The 19,641-nt window shown below is 46.1% G+C and overlaps 1 protein-coding gene across 1 annotated transcript in view; it reads right to left on the reverse strand.

The window, feature by feature from the left end:
* The window catches only part of LOC144755937 (amine oxidase [copper-containing] 3-like), a 367,151-nt gene extending 349,320 nt beyond the window's left edge, over positions 1–17,831 (reverse strand). Inside the window, exon 1 of the mRNA XM_078645346.1 lies at positions 16,201–17,831. Within this exon, the coding sequence (XP_078501472.1) occupies positions 16,201–17,776 (1,576 nt within the window). The 5' untranslated portion in view covers positions 17,777–17,831. The remainder of the gene's footprint in view (positions 1–16,200) is intronic.
* Positions 17,832–19,641: the final 1,810 nt, after the last annotated feature.

The following is a 19,641-nucleotide window of genomic DNA, read 5'->3' on the forward strand; positions in this document are numbered from 1 at the left end:
ACGAGCTCAGCTCGTCATGAGCACCGAAGGTGTTAAAAGGTTTTATATAGCGCTGGCTAGACCAGGGGGTATAAGTGTGCTTTACAAGAGTATGGATATAGTACAGGAATAACACAAATTGTTCATAATGTAGAATTCAAACAGGTTGGATTATAAAGAACAAATAGCATAATACAAATTACATATGTCAGAGGGGTAAGAAGGGGCTATCTACGTAAATAAAATGGATACAGGTAATCACATTTTATACAGTAACATGAGATGGACGTAGGCTTGCCTATCTCTCTCTCTATCTTCCGTTCTATTTATTCCGTGCATCTCTCACCCTTTTCTATTCACCATGTCACATAAGTCCACTACACAAATTCACTACACACCACACAAATCCACTACACACAATTACACAACTAAGAATTCCAATTCAAACCACATAATTCCACTCCAACAACATACATCCACTCCTCTCTAAACCAAAACACATAAAGACATTATCATTTACAAGACAAATAGCTCTAACTCTCGCAAATGCGAGACCTATTGTTTACAAATGCTTGTTTAATATTCTGAGAACTCGAGTTTCACTTTGCAAAGTCAGTTGTTCTGTTTGCTCGTCTTTTGTTTGTGAGAGAGCGCAAATTGACTTAAATGTATGAGTACATCACACTTACCAGTAGTAAGCACAAATCATGAGGAGAAATGCCATGAGTGCTAATAGTATCTGCAATTATATTCTAAATGTATAGCTAATGTAGGGATTTAAGTAGAAGTGGAACTAATACAGAAATGTGTGACATTATATGACTTTATTAGACGTGATTATTTCTGAATCCATGTCGTGTAGCTGTTAAAATGTAAGATGGTATGTGTTTAAACGCATAATGTGGTAGGCCTCAGGGCCAGAGCTAAAAGGGAAGGTGGTTCTTTTCACGACACAGATTGTATTATTGTTTTGGTCATCGCATTAAATAGGCCATGATTTATAGAGATATTTACTGTTTATTGAATAATAGAATAAGAATATTAACATGCTTTAATTAATGAAGAAGTTGAATGCTATAATCATTGTGGAAAATATAGTAGGCCTGAAATGTTTTAACATTGCTTTACACGTACATGTCTGGGCCAAGAAATGTTGCAGGCCTTTTTGGAAGTCTATGAGAGTTGGGTTCTTGGCTACAGATATCTGTCTGCAAAGGGAAAGGGGGAATCCAATTATAAATGAATGAATAGAGGTCTGTTCAGTAGACGGCCCAGACATGGAGGAGGGTTCCGGAATGTTTGAGGGGTATCAGCGGGCCGGAGAAGAGTCTGAGAAGCAAGGTCAACTCTAACGTATGAGGCCCAATACAAAGCATCATGGAAAAAGCCAGAAGCTACACCACGTGAGAGGCGTCTCGCAAGGGGCGTCTCAAAAGTTGTTGACTGTTTTGTATTAGGGACAGCACCCCTGGGTGGAGTTAGAGCAGAGACCTGAGGACCCTTTAGAGAGCGGATGGGTAGGCAGAGAGGGGTCATGACTGGAGAACTATAGGTTTTCACCAAGAGACTTAGAGTGGGTGACTTCCCTTGGGGGTCATTCACTGCTGACACCTTTGTTAGGTGGGGTTTTGGTTAAGTAGGGATACCATCTAGAGCAGGGTAGGGACAGCCTAACCTTTGCGTTTTACTCCAACCTAAATGAAGGAGAGATATGCGTCTATGCTGATAGCTTTATTATTTTTAGAACTTGTGTTAGTGATTTCTGTTGCTCGTCTGAGGGCTTTCCGAGAGCACATGTATGTAATTGGACCTGTGTATCTCGTGAATCTCATTCTGAGATGTCTGTATTTGCAGCTTATCATATCTTTACAATAAACTTTTGAAAGCTAGAAGTTGTTTGTGATCTTTGGGAGCAGAGTCCTTTTCTTTGGGTGAGCTGGTTTGGTACAGGGGCACTTGCATCCTCCAAGACAGGCAACAAAGGTTCAGTCGACCAGATCGAGGTTTGGATCAATAGATATAAGGTATCGATCAAAATCTCGCCCTTTCAGTTGGTAGCTATAGAGGATGGTTGCCTTCTTGAGGACGGTGACCTAGGCCAGGTTAGCTTACCCCAAGGCCCCTAGAGATCGACGATCGGAAGAACAGCCCGTTGAAGAAGATCCGGATGACGTGAGACAGAAAAAGCAGCAGTATCGGTCGAGAGTGAGTATAAAGGGTTATGCGTGTTAGATTGCGGTGTTTTGTATTGTATCTATGTTGTAATGTCTGGCGGAGTTGAATGTCTGTAGAGTGACTGTGGAACAGGTTGTGAGCGCGCGCAACCGGTGGAAATCTTAAGTTCAAGGAGAGCTTAAGTGGTTCGGGTGTATCGGACACCCAGAGTAATTGTCAACTAGTGTGAAGGGGGTCATGAGGTACCATTGATCACCCGAGAGACCGAGATAGGGGGAACGTAAGAGTGAGTGCGTGAGTAACGGACGCAGGTCGGAAGTTACTGTGTGTGTAAGCAACCTATCAGAGAGACATTTCGTCAGTTGTGTTGACAATTACAGATAGACTGTGGACGTACAGTCGAGAGAAGTGACCGCTTGGTCGGAAGTAGTCATTTTTCGGTGTATGAATGGGACGCATGCATAACCGGGAGACGAGTTGAGAAAGGAGGGGTGCTGCTGCGAAGCGGAGAAAAGTGACGTCAGGTAGTGTCGCGCAGTGATTGGCCGACCGGAGAAAGACCGCGCTGTGATAGGCCAGCTAGCAAAAACGTCAGACAGGGTCGCGACGTGATTGGCTGACCGGAAAAAGACCGCGCTGCGATAGGCCAAGCTAGCAAAGCCGCGACAGGATTGGTGGATTGTCATCAGGAAGTAAACAGAGTAGCGAGGCTGGATATTGTGCGCATAATTATGAAGTGTTTTAAATGGCTGAGAAAGGTGTTTAAAAAAGAGAAGCGGGGATCGTATGAAGGGGAAGAAGCCCCGCCGGAGGGTACGCCAGCTCGTTACATGGCAGTGAATGTTGGGTTGCATACGATCCTTTGGATATCAGAGTGGAGTAAGATTACTGAAGGAAATGAGGAACTGACGTTCCCGAAGTACGGGACGTTCAGATTAGAGGTGTTACATCGATTAAAATCAGTCATGACCTCAATGAGACCCTTGCCTAGACCGACCCAGTTTGAAGCTCTTGAAGCATGGATTAGGGCAGCGCATGAAAAGAATATGAACAGACGACAAGAAAGGGTGAAACGATCGGTAAGGGCAGTACAGGATGCCAGGTGGGATGCGGATGCTAAAAGATGGAGAGTGCATAACCTGGAAATAAATAAACTGTACCCAGTGCTAGAGGTGCCCGTAAATAAAAGCCTCATAGAAGAAGATGATGAGAGCGAAACAGAGGACAGCCTGATAAACAGATTATTGACAGACAGGCCACCCCCGTATAATAGAGCAGGGGGAGAGGTCGAGCATACTGAAGGAGAAAAGGGGGGCAATGCAGGAGAGCATAGACCGCTTCCGAGTTCAGAGTGGGATCCTGAGGCAAAGAAAGAGCTGTCCCAGCCTAGTCAGGTGCAACAGGTAGTCGGGAGGTTTGTGGTACAAAGAGCGCCGGAAACGGAAAGCGCCACATCCTACGCATTACCAGATGCACTACAGGTACCTGTTACCATAGGTCCTATAATATCGATATATGACCAAGAGAGAGCAAAAGGGGAAGAACGGGTACGGAAGGAAAGAGAAAGAGCAGAGAAGGCAAGAAGGAACGATACGATCAATTCCCCAAGTCAGATGCCGATACCGAGAGAGTGGAGCACCCCGATGCACACAGCAGGGGACCCAGGAGGAGATCCTGGGGGCCCTAGATGGCCAATGGATCTGAGGGGATCTGGACGAAAATCCTTTCAAGAGCTAAATGAGTACATGAAGCAGTGGGATGAGGCAGTGAAGGCTCAAAAGAGCATCAATGCTGCGGAAGCTGAAAGGGAAAGTCAGGACAGCCGAGCTCGGACTCACTGCGGGGCTGGGGAGAGCAGCCCGGAGTGGGACTGTAGAGGGAGTAGGGGAGTCACCCATTGGGCCCGAAGAGGAGATGGAACAGACTTGGAAAACAGGGGCCCCGGGAGTGAAGGGGTGGCGCGCCCAATACTCAGTGAAGGGGAGAGGAGAGCGCAAGAGTACAGAAACAGCTTTAAGTGTCCACACTGTGTGCCCGGCACCAGAGAACTGAATGGGAGTTGTGAGAGGTCGCACCATAGTCCCTGTGATGACGGAAATGAGCGCAGCCCAGGGAATATGGGGAACCAGGAAGGATCGTATCGGATACTGAGCGATACTAGGCAAAGAGAGAGTAGGGACCAGAGGGAAAACAACAGAGAGGTGTGCGGTGAGAGGAGAGAAGCAGGAGAGAGTGGGGGTAACAGGCCCGTGTTCCATCACCTTCCAAGATCGGATGGCCGAGCATGGGACCTGGAGAGATGGGAACAAGGGAGACCACCCATTAACTCTCCCGAGCCCAAACGTAGAGCTCGAAGTTGGGATGGTAGGGAGACCGGTGAGCCCCCTTCGAAAGACATATTGCGAGCTGAAATAAAAGCCAAGAGACTCGATGTCGCCAGTTTAAGGTCAGATCTGGATGACATGGTAGATGGTACCCTGCCTTTAGAAAGAATGGAAATGTATGAACAGGATGAAATACTGTACATGGCAAAGGACATTACTCGAAAAGCGAGAGCAGTCCATGAGAAGTTAGTCGAACTAGCAGGCAAATATATGGTGGACTTGTCAAGAACCAAAGCATTACAGGGTAACCACAGGCTACATTATACAGATCGAGACCTAGATGAGAGGAGAACGATTGGGCTGAAAACGCACATAAGGGAACTGATTACTGGAATAAGGACATGGAGGGCACTAGATAAGTGGGAAGAGAGGTGGTCCAAGAAAGGGACCGGCAGGAGAAGCATGATTGGTATGACACCAGGACAGCAGGGAATAGAAGCTTACCCTTTGCGTGAAGTCGCAAATGGGAACTATGTACATGTCCCTTGGAGTAGGGGAGATTTAGCTGCTTTTACCACCTCCTTCCCCAAATTACGGGAAAATCCAGTGGAGTGGTACAAGCAAGTAGAGAGATTTGTAAAAATCTCAAAAGTCCTATGGATAGATCTGAACACGCTGTTTGACATTGTAGTACCAGGAGATCTGTGGACAGCATGCAAGGTTAGCGCTGAGTGGCCCACAACGGAGCCAGAGAGAGATGCTAAGACTAATGGGCCGTCCGAGATTGTGATGGCAAAATTCGAGAGAGTGATGACTTGGCTGAAAGAGAAAGTGCCAATGCAAGACATAGATTGGGTCAGAATAGACCGAACAAGACAGGAACCCAAAGAGACCGTCCACGAATATTACGAGAGATTGCTGAAGGCGTTTAAACAGTATAGCGGCTTGGATGTAATGGATCCAAAAGACATAGGGCAATTTGTGTCCAAGTTCGTCCTGGGACTGAGACCGGATATTAGTTTAATGATTCAGCAACACTCGATTTGTTGGCAAAGTAAACCCCTAGATGAAATACTGAGATATGCCAGGTATTGCTGTGATGAGATAGACTCCAAGGCTAAGAAACTAAAGGAAAAGTTGATGGTGGTACAGATGCAGGCAGCAGGGAAGGGGGGACAACAGCAACAGCAGCAAGGAACAGGTACAGGAGGAAAGAAGCAGTACAGTCAGAATAAGGGCAATGAGGAGAGTTCCACCTTTAGACCCAGAATAGATATAGCTGCCTTGAAGAAAACGACTAGGTGCCACCAGTGTAACGAGGTGGGGCATTGGAAACGCGAGTGCCCCTACAATGTAGAGATAGGAGAGCAAGAGATAGAGGAGGAAGAGGTCCAAAGCGCGCCTACAAGAGGGGTAACGCCATACCAAGGAAAGGTGCTCAAAGGGGGGGGGGCTCCTCCCCGAGCCCAGTTCCCGCAACCTCCTCGAGTAGGGAGTATGGGTAAGACCTATAGACAAATGCCCCTGTTTGTGGAAGGGGAAGAGTGCTATTATGTGGACCCATTAACCGGACAGAGAGTGGAAAGAGAAGACTGCACCCTCGGGGCAGCCTTGGAGGTAGACCAGAGGGGACCCTATGTGGAAGCAGAAGTAGCAGGGTGCCCCACGACATTTCTGGTGGACACAGGAGCCACTAGATCCACGATCAGATCAGCTGCAGTTCCAGACCTGCCCATGTCTGGAGAGACCATACAGGTGGTAGGGGTCGCAAACAGGAGAATAACCAGCCAATTGACAGAACCGGTACAGGTGAAAATAGGGAAATACAGCGATGAGCACCAGTTTGTGGTTTGCGATTCAAGTCCTGTGTGTCTGCTAGGGAGAGATCTGTTGTGTAAATTGAATTGTACTATATATTGTACACCTCAGGGAGTGGAGGTATTGACCAATGATGATGACGCAGATTTCAAGGTTGCAAACTCAAGAATATGCGTGGAGCTGTACCCTACTTTGACAGTAGACGAGCTCCCCTGGGACTTGAGAGAGACAGTGGCACCAGAAGTATGGGATTTCACTGGGGAGGAGATTGGATTGGTCAAAGGGGTGGACCCAGTGAAAATAGTAGTGAAACCGCATGCTGAGTTCCCAAGAACACCCCAATATAAATTGACTCCAGAAACGATTGCAGGCATAAAACCCGTGATCGAGTCCATGATTAAACAGGGAATACTGAAAGAAATCGTGGGTAGTCCATGCAACTCCCCGATTATGGGTCTGCAGAAACCAAATGGGAAATTTCGGATAGTGCAGGACCTTCGAAAGATTAATAACATAGTCGTTTCATGTTGTCCAGTGGTACCGAATCCATCAGTGATACTGTTTCAGATTCCATTCCAAGCTGAGTGGTTCACTGTGATCGATCTTTGTCAGGCTTTCTTTTCGATCCCTCTGGACGAAGAAAGCCATTTTCTTTTCGCATTTAAGCTGGAAAATCGCGTCCTAACATGGTGTCGTATCCCTCAGGGGTATACAGAGAGCCCATCGATCTTTAACCAGCTTTTGAAGAAAAATCTTGAAAGTCTAGTGCTGCCCCAGAAGTCAGTTCTGGTCCAGTACATAGACGACCTCCTTGTGGCGTCAGAAACAGAAGAAGCTTGCAGGGAGGACTCCATTGCTTTGTTAAATCACCTAGCTGCTAATGGGCACAAGGTGTCCCCGGGGAAATTGCAGTACTGCCTGACAGAAGTGCAGTACTTGGGACACAGAATAGAGAAAGGCAAACGAAAGGTGTCACCAGACAGGATAGAGGCGATCATGAAAATGAATGCGCCTAAGACACAGAGAGAGGTCAGGATGTTCCTAGGGATGGTGGGTTATTGCCGACAGTGGATCGTGAACTTTTCACTGAAAGCAAAGCCCTTGCAAAAACTGACGCACAAGGAGGTGAGCGATCCGGTACCATGGGACAAAGACTGTTTGATGGCGTTCCTACAGCTGCGAGAGGACCTGTGTCGTGCTCCGGCATTGGGAATGCCTGATTACAATAAACAATTTTTTCTTTACTGTTGTGAGAGAGAAGGTTGCGCGTTGTCTGTGTTGGTCCAAATCCATGGGAATGCCCGTAGACCAGTTGCGTATTTCTCGGCTACTTTAGACCCAGTAGCCGCAGCGTTGCCCGGATGTCTCAAATCCGTTGCTGCAACGGGTGTCAGCATTGAGAGATGTGAAAATATCGTCATGGGGCACCCGTTAGAGGTGTGCGTGCCCCATTCTGTTGAACTGTTGATGACCAGGACCAAAACACAGCATCTGACCAACAGCAGGCTCACGCGCTATGAGCAAGTTATTCTTGCTGCAGAGAATGTGACCCTCAAGAGATGCTCTGTTTTGAACCCTGCTACCTTGATGCCACTTCCAAATGATATCGAAGATGATGATGAATATACAGACCATGACTGCCTTGATGTGACTGAACTATGCACCAAACCCAGACCTGACATCGTAGATGAGCCACTGACTGACCCAGATGAAATTTTCTTTGTCGATGGCTCATGTGTAAGAGACGAAGTTGGGCAGTTGAGAGCAGCTTATGCTGTATGTACAATTACTGGAGTTGTGGAAGCTGGGTGCCTGGAAGGAGTACACTCCGCTCAGGTAGCCGAGATTATTGCCCTGACACGTGCTTGCTTGGCAAGCAATCAAATTCGAGTCACCATATACACCGACAGCCAATATGGTTATGGGGTAGTTCATGATTACGGGCAGTTATGGTCTCAAAGAGGGTTCATGACCTCTTCAGGCTCTCCCATTCGCAATGGAGAGTTTGTGCGCCTGTTGTTAGAGGCGTTGCAATGCCCAGCAGGTATCGCAGTTGTAAAGTGCACCGCACATACCAGAAATGAGGACTTTGTTTCGAAAGGCAATAGATATGCTGATGAAGTTGCGCGGTATTGCGCAGAACAAGGTTACTCTTTCACAGAGGTGGAAGTGGGTGGAATAAATGTAAGAACTGAATTAGCCATGATACTGGAAACTGTTGATACTTGGGATGAACTGTCAACCATGCAAGAAAATGCTCCTGATTCTGAAAAAGAAACATGGGAAAAGGCAGGATGTGTAATGGGTGAGACCCATTTTTGGGTCTCAGCAGACGGCAGAGCAGTGTTGCCCAATGAGATGGTGAGTCCAATGGCTAGACTCATACATGGTCCCGTACACTTAGGGAGAGATGCTATGCTGAGAGTGTTTAGACAAACTTGGTACAATCCTAAGTTTAGAATAGCAGCAGAAGCAGTGTGCCAGCGTTGTGTGACCTGCCAGCAGCTGAACGTAGGGAAAAGAACACCAGTTGCACTAAGTCACATAGGAAGGTCTGGAGGTCCATTCAATCGAATGCAGATAGATTTCATTGAAATGCCAAGGTGCAACCGCCTCCGCTATGTCCTGGTGATTGTTTGTGTGTTCTCCAGATGGGTTGAGGCATACCCTACACGTAGGTGCGACACCCTCACAGTGGCCAAGTTTCTGCTTAGGGAAATCATTCCGCGCTTCGGGGTGCCGGCCTTTTTGGAATCAGATAGGGGAACACATTTTAACAGCGAGCTTGTGAAGATGGTTTGTGTAGCGCTAAATATTGACCAGAAGTTGCATTGCAGTTACCGACCAGAAGCCTCAGGAATTGTGGAGCAGATCAATGGCACAATCAAGGCCAGAATAGCAAAAGTTTGTTCCTCAACGACCCTGAGTTGGCCTGATGCCCTGCCATTGGTTCTCATGAGCCTTCGTAGTACCCCAGACAGAAGAACGGGGTTATCACCACATGAGGTGTTAATGGGGAGAGCAATGAGGCTGCCATCTGTCCCAGCTACTGCACTGTTAAATATCACAGATGATATGATCCTGGACTATTGTAAGGGGCTGTCTGACGCCATTCGTTCTGTGTCCCTTCAGGTGCAGGCTGCTGAGGTTCCAGCGTGCCAGGGCCCTTGCCATGACCTGTACCCTGGGGACTGGGTCCTGGTGAAGAAACATGTGAGAAGAAGCTGTTTGGATATTCGTTGGCGTGGGCCCTTCCAGGTCATCCTGATCACGAACACAGCTGTGAAGGTGGGAGGCCTGCCCAATTGGATCCACGCGTCACATACGCGAAGGGTTCCAGCACCTCTGGAAGAAACAGCTCCTCTCTCGGATAGACGTCCAGCAGAGGACCGAGAAGCCATAGAGGGGGCTAGCCAAGCTGTAGAGGTGCCAGCGGAAGCAGGGAACGAGTCTGACCAAGCTGAGGACGGTCAGTACAACAGCGAAACAGACGACGCTACAGAAGGAGGAAGTAGCTGGGAGTACGAGTCAGACCCTGACAGGTCTGAGAGAGAGCGAGAACAGACAAGAAGGAGAAGGAGTAGAAGGGCACGTGGAGAAGCTAATTGGCCGCAAAGAAGGAGCTCTAGCCTGAGGTCAACTCCAGAGGTAACCCTTCCTCCGATATCAGAAGACTCAGACCCAGAAGAAGGTGCTCAGGGCGCTGAAGCACCGGACCGAAGAAGGTCAAGAAGAGTGCGTGTGCCTAACAGAAGATACTCCACACCTGAGTGGACATATCTGGCGACAAATGTCTGTGAAACCGGAGACAGGGAGGATCCGAGCGGTGGTGGTGTCCAGTTCTGAGCCCATTATCACCGTGGAAATACGACTGTTGGTACCCGGAGTCGAACAAGAAGGGTCACTAACATTCATGCTCCCCAGACCTCCCCGCCTCAGCAAGTTAAAACACATGTTCCTTTCAGAATTGCAATTCCCCGACTTTGGTACAACGATAACAGCACATGAAGAGCACAATCTTCGTTTGGAAATACTGAACTATGCTATTGAAGCTGCAACCACAAACCTGATAGTAGACTGTTAAAGGACTTTGTAAATAGAGCAAGCAGAAAAAGAAGATTACCTAGCGCCCAGGAAGCAGAGAATTTTAGGGAACGTCCCTTGAGTTGATGGAGAAGGGCTAGGGTTGTCTTTATTGAACTGTTAAAGGACTTTTGCGAAGAAGGTTGTCAGCCTCCAGTTGTGTGGATTCAAAAGACAAAAGGATTAAAAGGAGACTGTAAAGGAACGAGAGGAAAAGAACTTTTTGCTAAGATAAGAGAGAGCCATATTGTCTGACGAAATGGAGGCCGGCACCCAGAACCGCAGAGCTAAATGTATAATAGGTACACTAATAGTAGGAGTGATAATATTAATAGCTTTAGTGGTAACAATTTCTTATGTAAAGGGACATGAGGAAGAGGTAAAGGTAATTGATGTGAATTCTGTAGAAACGCTTACACCTACTGTTGCTGGTGAGAAAAGGGAAAACACTCAAGAGAAAGCGTTATTAGCTGCAGAAGCCCGCAGATTACACGTAGATGAGTCCCAAGGAGACTTTAGGTCAAATGCTTATGCTAAACTTTTATATGAATACGTGGATGCCATGGAGGTTAAGGATTGCTACGTCTGCATGCAGTTGCCGGCGTCTGTAGATGAAGGAATCAGATACCATCACCTCCCTCTGACATATGGCATTACATGTAGCTTATTGCTTAGTATATTTTATGAGAGAGATAGTTTTGAATACTATTTCTCCAATTATGATTCAGTGTTGCCAGAAGTCCCAAATTATAAGCAGATGAACAAATGGGACTACTGGAAGAGTGAAGACAGATTGGCCAAGTTCTTCATTCCTTGGATTACTTTAGATACTTCACATGCCCGTAGAAATAACCTGACATGCAAGGTGTCAGAAGTCGAGAAGAAGTTCATAGGGCAGGTGGATGATCGTTACAGGAGACAAAAGATTTTGAAAAAATCAGGACAATGGAAAACAGATTGGACCGAGGAAGAGAAGGCACACAAGAGAAAGGGTAGTAGTGGTCCAATAGCTTTAGATAAAACGCAGAGAGGAAAGCTATGTCTTCACCGAGCCAAAACGTATTATGAAAATGTATACGTGGGTGAAGTTGACTGTGAGCATGCTTTCAATATAGAGTACTATACCAAGGATTTCCTGAAGGGAATGCAAGTGATTCCAAATGTGTATTTTGTATGTGGAAGAAATGCTTATGTGAGACTACCTGACAACTGGTATGGATCATGTTATTTGGCAATTGTCTTCCCCAAAATATATCATGCACAAGACTTAGTGATCATTGAGGGCAAGACATCATCGAGGGGAAGGAGGGATGTAGGCGATGCAGAAATGGTTGGAGATGTCTTTGGAGCTATGTTCCCTCTTTTGGGAGTAATCCTTAATGATGTTAAAATTAGACGACTGGCAACAGTTGTCGACAGGTTGTCTGCCAGCACTGCTCAGTCCTTAATGCTGGTAGAAGGAGAGATGCAATCGATAAGGGCTATGGTTCTTCAGAACCGTCTTGCATTAGATGTCCTACTAGCAAAAGAGGGCGGAGTCTGTAAGGCTTTGAAGGTCCAGGAATGTTGCACTTACATTCCAGACAATTCAAAACCCCTTGAAAAAGTTATTAGGAACATAACTAATATTCACAAAGAGATCGAAGATTTGAGTAGAGAAAATGTCTGGGAAAAGGTGGGCCACGGAATGAGTACAGTTGGAGGGTGGTTTTCCACCTTAGGCAAAAGCTTTGTTTGGTATATCCTAAAGCCTATCATCATAATATTGATCTGTGGGATTATATTGTGGGGATTGGTGAGGGTATTCAAATGGTACAGAGCAAGAAGGTCAGAAAGGGCCCAAAGAGAACAGCTGCAGAGATTGGCTGCCATACAAGATAATCAGTACAGGAGCCTGAGGGCTCTGGAAGCGCAGAGAATGCCAGCAATAACTGCAGTTTAAATGTTAGTGATGACCCCGAGAGGTCATCAAAGGGGGGAACTGAGAGAGCGCAAATTGACTTAAATGTATGAGTACATCACACTTACCAGTAGTAAGCACAAATCATGAGGAGAAATGCCATGAGTGCTAATAGTATCTGCAATTATATTCTAAATGTATAGCTAATGTAGGGATTTAAGTAGAAGTGGAACTAATACAGAAATGTGTGACATTATATGACTTTATTAGACGTGATTATTTCTGAATCCATGTCGTGTAGCTGTTAAAATGTAAGATGGTATGTGTTTAAACGCATAATGTGGTAGGCCTCAGGGCCAGAGCTAAAAGGGAAGGTGGTTCTTTTCACGACACAGATTGTATTATTGTTTTGGTCATCGCATTAAATAGGCCATGATTTATAGAGATATTTACTGTTTATTGAATAATAGAATAAGAATATTAACATGCTTTAATTAATGAAGAAGTTGAATGCTATAATCATTGTGGAAAATATAGTAGGCCTGAAATGTTTTAACATTGCTTTACACGTACATGTCTGGGCCAAGAAATGTTGCAGGCCTTTTTGGAAGTCTATGAGAGTTGGGTTCTTGGCTACAGATATCTGTCTGCAAAGGGAAAGGGGGAATCCAATTATAAATGAATGAATAGAGGTCTGTTCAGTAGACGGCCCAGACATGGAGGAGGGTTCCGGAATGTTTGAGGGGTATCAGCGGGCCGGAGAAGAGTCTGAGAAGCAAGGTCAACTCTAACGTATGAGGCCCAATACAAAGCATCATGGAAAAAGCCAGAAGCTACACCACGTGAGAGGCGTCTCGCAAGGGGCGTCTCAAAAGTTGTTGACTGTTTTGTATTAGGGACAGCACCCCTGGGTGGAGTTAGAGCAGAGACCTGAGGACCCTTTAGAGAGCGGATGGGTAGGCAGAGAGGGGTCATGACTGGAGAACTATAGGTTTTCACCAAGAGACTTAGAGTGGGTGACTTCCCTTGGGGGTCATTCACTGCTGACACCTTTGTTAGGTGGGGTTTTGGTTAAGTAGGGATACCATCTAGAGCAGGGTAGGGACAGCCTAACCTTTGCGTTTTACTCCAACCTAAATGAAGGAGAGATATGCGTCTATGCTGATAGCTTTATTATTTTTAGAACTTGTGTTAGTGATTTCTGTTGCTCGTCTGAGGGCTTTCCGAGAGCACATGTATGTAATTGGACCTGTGTATCTCGTGAATCTCATTCTGAGATGTCTGTATTTGCAGCTTATCATATCTTTACAATAAACTTTTGAAAGCTAGAAGTTGTTTGTGATCTTTGGGAGCAGAGTCCTTTTCTTTGGGTGAGCTGGTTTGGTACAGGGGCACTTGCATCCTCCAAGACAGGCAACAAAGGTTCAGTCGACCAGATCGAGGTTTGGATCAATAGATATAAGGTATCGATCAAAATCTCGCCCTTTCATTTGCATTCTTGTACTTGCAATTTTGAGTTGCAAAAAAATAGAACTGGCTCAGATAGTCACACCTGACAGTGGTGGCATACAACACAATGATGTGGCCCGCAGGGCTGTCTTAGCGGTGCGCCAAGCTTAGTTGGCACCACTCATGACCTCCTTCTCAACGAATTCCCGCACTAGCACCTCCAGCAGAGCTCCTCATCTCTCATAGCCCCTCTCCCACATTTATTATTTTTTTGTACAGCGCAACTCATTCCATTGTTGGGTGTCTGAGCGCTTTACATTACTACCCGAGGGAGCCCTTTTTTAGCAACCTTAGAATAATGAAAAATTGAGGAGAAATAATGCGATTTGAGGTTCATAGTTCAATGTGCTATATTATAATAGCTTATGAACTGCAAGAAATAAAAGGATCTTTTTGTCAAAAGCAGTACCCACTGAATATCTACATAACATACACATCTGCGACCTGCATGTAACATGCTATGCTTGCAGCAGGCAAAATAACCCTCTGGGCTACTTTATGATGAGTGAAAACTGTGACTGGATATAACACAGATCTCTCTAGTAAGTACATTATCCCCCAGTGTTATCTTGCCTTTTTTATTCCCTCCTGTCAATTGCTGGGCTGGGCTCTCAAAGATGTCTGCGGGCTGCTCCTGCCTCGTCTGTCATGACGGACCTGTCTTCCCCATCCTCCCCTATCACGAGAGTGCAAATGGTGCCTCCCCGAGCTTGGTGCCTGGTGCGGGGGGCACTGGTTGCACCGCCCTCAAGTCCGCACTCCCCCCCCCCACCCACTCAAGCCTCCCCCCTACCCTGCAGAATGTGATGAGGGGCCCCGGGACTCCTGTATCTTGCAGAAGTTCATAAGCTTTTTGACGACAGAGGGGGTTCCTGAACGGGAAGGATCCCAAATCTCCAGGGGTTTGCAGTGGCGTCTTACGCTCTTGCCTGACAGGGAAAACATCAAACTTGAAATCCAAAATGTATCCCATCTATGCTAGTTTGGTGCACAAAAATAAAAGCATATTTCATTCACATTCACAGAATTACCAGGAAAAGTAAGGTCCTGACGAATGTGATAGTGTATCATGGTGAGGGATGGTATAAAGCACACTTGAAGGGGAGAGTGTGAAAACACAAGGGGTCGAGACACGAACGTGTGCACTGGTGCAGACTGCAGAGCATAGAGATGCACGTGTTTTAGAGACTTCCCAGTGGCTAGAGAGCCTACCCTGAAATCATGAATTCTCTGGAGTTACTGCACGAGCTGCAAACCGAGGTCCTCGGAACAAGGGCGAGGCAACCACAGCTCCTTGTTTGCGAGCTATGCTTTCTGCAGAGTCTCGTGTATACGCTCTAGGCCACACAGTGTCCTACCAAATATACTTATCTGAGCCAGACTGGGAACCCAAAGCAGCCCTGTCAAAAGTTTGCATAACAGTCACACGTTCCATAAAGTAACTAAGCAGAGAAGAGGTTCTTCCCGATTGAATTTATTTTAATGTAGAACAAATGGGATATTTTACCGCAGAAATTGTTATCTAAATGAGTTAAAATGCCATAGGTGCTACAAGCAATTCTAAGGGGGAACTAATGGATTATTGATGCAAATAAGAGTCACTATAGCGCACTGAACTGTTTCTCTAAAGCAGCTGATGTGCTGATTGGAAAATGAAGTGCCCTTTACAACCACTTAATGTCAACCAAGAAAGGAAAATATATTACAATATATCCCTACTACATGCACTCTGCCACAATGCAACACGTAGGCCCACACCTGTGTACTATCCTGCACGATGGAAAACTATTTAATTTGCAAGACATCCTACACTTTCTCAATGTTTACGTTTTGTCTTGTATATTACACTGAAATCCAGTACTAAGAGATGTGTGGAGCTGCATTAATGCCCTGCAGAGAAGTGGGACATTCACAGAACTCTCACAAGACACAGGTGGCAGCTAGTGAACTTTAAAAGCAGTGGTGTGTGAATACCCAAATTGCCCCAAGCGAGCAAAAAAAGTCTGACTTCCATCAGGTACGCTTGAGGGTATAGTCCCAGAAGCAATCTTGAGCCAAACTGTGAATTTTACATTATTATTTCTTATAACTTGCCTAACATATCACAAGTTTGAAAGAGGCACTCAATAAACATTTTACTGCTTTTAAGCTCTTCCAAGAAAGCCTCATCTCTGCTAGAAAAAACCACAGAATAATGAGGACAGTGTAACAGGAACATGGCACTCTGACACACACATGGGCATGGGCATATCACATAGATTGGAAGCACTGGAGCTTCCCACCCTATTGGAAGATAGGGGTCAGGAGAGAGGGGATCTACGCAACAAATTACTTTTCCTAAGGAATAATTTCCTCACCCTAAAGATCCTAACTTGTTACGTCCTACTCACCATTACATGTGGATAGACGTACCTGCTACATCCAAGTCTGCTTTATAGTTGATAAAATGGTTATGAATTGTCCCCAAGGTGTGATCTGCGACTCGGTTCCCATAGTCATTGCCATCGGCAAAGTAAAACGAGGAGGATATGTACCCAGTGGCGTGGACTCGCGACTCAATAGTTCCGCTTGGGTAGAAGAGAAAATCAAAAACATAGTCGTAGTTACCCACGGTAGAGACAGTCCTGATGACAAGGGCTGTGTTCGGAAGACCTCCATAATAATTAGAGTAGAAATTGGAATAGTGTCGTCTCAAGGGCAAGGCAGTATTGTGTTCAAAAATGCAGATGGAATTTAAGTTTGCAGCTGGCTTAGCCTCATCGATGAAATAGTGTGAGTCAATATAGGTAGCTAAGTAGGGGCAGTCAACGCCCTTGACGAGCTGAAAGGCGAATCTCCCAATACCAAAGCTACTATCCGTGTATCGGGTCATCATTCCACCTGGCGCATTTGAACCATACAACGAGATGGCCTCCTGGACGCTAAGTTCATAGACAATCCTTTCCCCATTAAATCTAATGTCAAAGAGACGCATCCCTGAGTTTACACTAAGGCCGAAAGCAAATCTCCAAGACTGGAAGAGCACCTCGTTGTTCTTGACACTGTATCGTGCCCCTTTGGGTTCATATTGAAATGGCACAGCAGCCATCATTCTTGATCTGGTTTTAAGGGAACCAGTTTCTTCCCCAGGAGGTAATTTAGTGATTTTGGCTGCTTTCACCTTGCCAGCCTTGTACTGAGTCTCCAGCTCTTCCATGGTGTTGTAGTACTGGCCATTGTAGAACGTCTTGTCCACGGTCCACTCAGATGTGTTCAAACTCTTGTGGTTCACCAGAACCTCCAGGCCTACGGGATGGATGAAAAATCCGCTGCCAGGTGTGTCCTGGAAAAAGACAAACCAAGTGTTTCTGTCTCCAGATTTAAAACCTCTGGGTGCTGTGGTCAAAAAAGCCAAATCCTTGGCACCGTGGACACCCAAGACCTCCTTGAAAAAGAGTGGTGCCACGGCGTCCACCTTTTGCCCGATGAATTTGTAAACTAGAGTGTACTCTTTGCCAGTCACTTGTCTCCGGTGGTAGGGGAGGCCTTCTTTGTATTTCTCCAGGGTAACATCCCTGTGGTAGGTTGGGTTTGGGAGCGGGCCCACAATAAATTCTGTAACGTTGGGCATCGGTTGGCCCCCAAAGAAAACCACAGCCAAAGCCTCTCTCGCGGGCGCCTGCCCTCCACCATCCAGGAACCTTAGGGTCTGATCCTTTTTTGGGAGCTGACGATCAATGAAGTAAAGGCAGTTCTCCCCCGGATCCGCTTTGGTACAGTCCAGGAGGTCAGGCCCCAGGCTCCTCTGGAGGTATTCCATGACTTGGGAGAGCTCCGCGAGGCTCAGGTCCGAGAAGACCAGGCTCTTGTCATCGTGCTTGTCCCAGAGGTCGCTCTTTGGTGCAGGGGCGCACGTGCCGGACTTGGACCCAGACAGCAGGACACACACCAGTGCCAAGATGGTGGCCAAGGCGAGGGCGAGCAGGATGAGAATGATTTTCAAATTCATCCTCGCTCCCTTCTTTCAGCAGACAGCCTAGAAAGGGAACCTCTCCGCTCCCTGGAAGTCCTGGCGAAACTGCTGTGCTAACCTGGCAGCGCCTATTTAAGTGGCTTGATATCTACAGGAAATGTGAAGGAGGGGGTGGGGGGGTGCGGGGGTTTTTGGCATCGAATATGTGTTTTTCTCTCTCTGAGTCGCACCATATCGGATGACTTTCCCTCCGTGTTGCTCCTAAATGTGTATTATGAAATTCTTGTTTTTGCAGTAATTACATAAATTATTCCAAAGTTTTGCTTCACTGTACACGAAATTTACATGATTTACCACTAACCTGGAACTCTGAACAATCCCTTCAGGCATTCTTATGTATTTATGCAGGGATCTGAAGACGTCCTTTGCCAGATCTGAGTAGTTCATCTAGTCGTTGGTTTTGCTTTACATTCTTGAACTTGTAGTTTTGAATTTCTATTTTAAAGTACAAAAACACGACTGAGTGGAAGACAACTGTAGACATATGATCGGAAGGCCCAAATTAGAATTCTTTTAACACAGATCTGGAAAAAGCAGATTTTAATCAATGGTAAGTTCACAAAACAGAATTATTAATGTGCAGAATTGGATGCGCATGCATAAATAGGTCTGTGCACAAGCATTTGCTCACTGACAAATCTGTGCTTGGGTGCAGTTGTATGACGTTACAACGCATACTTTTACAATGCATGCCTTTACAACCCATTTTTCACATCACAACATACACAAATCAAGGTCTTTTTCCCAGTCGGTGACCATGAGCATATGCGAGGCCCCCCAGAGCTGAGCGATGTTCCTCTTGGCGCCCATGCAGCCGGGTGTGACCCATTGTGTGGTGTGTGTGTTGAGGTCAGTGGGTTCCCAGATGTTAAGGAGGCATCTAGGGGCTTTTGGCTTAATTTCGACTCCTATTGTTTCGCTCATTACTTCGTGCATCTTACGCCAATATTCCTGGATTGGTTCGCAGTGCCATATTATGTGCATGAACGTGCCCATTTGGGTGCATCCCCTCCTAAAAGACCCATCTACCGGACCACCCATGTGTGTCAATTGGGGACCTCTTATGTAAATTCTGTGTTGTATCTTTAGCTGCACCAGGTGGAGACACGCCGAGATAGCAACAGTTTTGGGGGAAGAGACCACCGTCTGCCAGTTTTCATCATCTAATTCAATGCCATCTCCAGACCATTTTTCTCGTAGTGACAGCAGGGTGTCTTCCATGTTGATAATGAGTTTTCGGTAAGTTAGGGAGATAGCTTTTTCAGGTATATGACCATCCAGTGGTCTGTCCTCCAGTGGGGAGAAATCTGGTGGGGAGCAGTGGCGGCTGGTGACATTTGAAAATGGTAAGGCGTAATATTATTATCATACTGCACCACAGCGAGCAAGCGAGATCGAACAACCTAAGGTGGTTCGGGGGGTTTTCCCCCAGGAAAATTTTGAAAAAAAAGTGGACGAATGGTGCATTTTCCAGCAAATTTGAGAAAGCAAGACGGTTAATATAGCAATTGTGAAAGTGCAGTTATAACATTAAGAGATGTCATATAACATAGGTAGCTGCTTATTCAGTATAACCACAAAGCTTCATAACAGAATTCAAGATACAATGCATTGCTGAGTAATATCAAAGGGTGCATTTATTTATTAGCCACAGTGCTGTACGAAGACTCCAAGGGGCAATATGGAAACATGAAAAAGGATCAAGGTGCTGAAAAATAGCCTTGAACATAAGGTTCCCAGCCCAGGACATGAGCTCAGCAGCACACACATGTTTAACGGGCATACCTGCCTCACCAGGGAACTGGAAACCAAACACAGGGGAGTATTACATGTTTAACACG

This window comes from Lissotriton helveticus, chromosome 5_1, assembly GCF_964261635.1.
Source record: "Lissotriton helveticus chromosome 5_1, aLisHel1.1, whole genome shotgun sequence".
Classification (NCBI taxonomy): domain Eukaryota; kingdom Metazoa; phylum Chordata; class Amphibia; order Caudata; family Salamandridae; genus Lissotriton; species Lissotriton helveticus.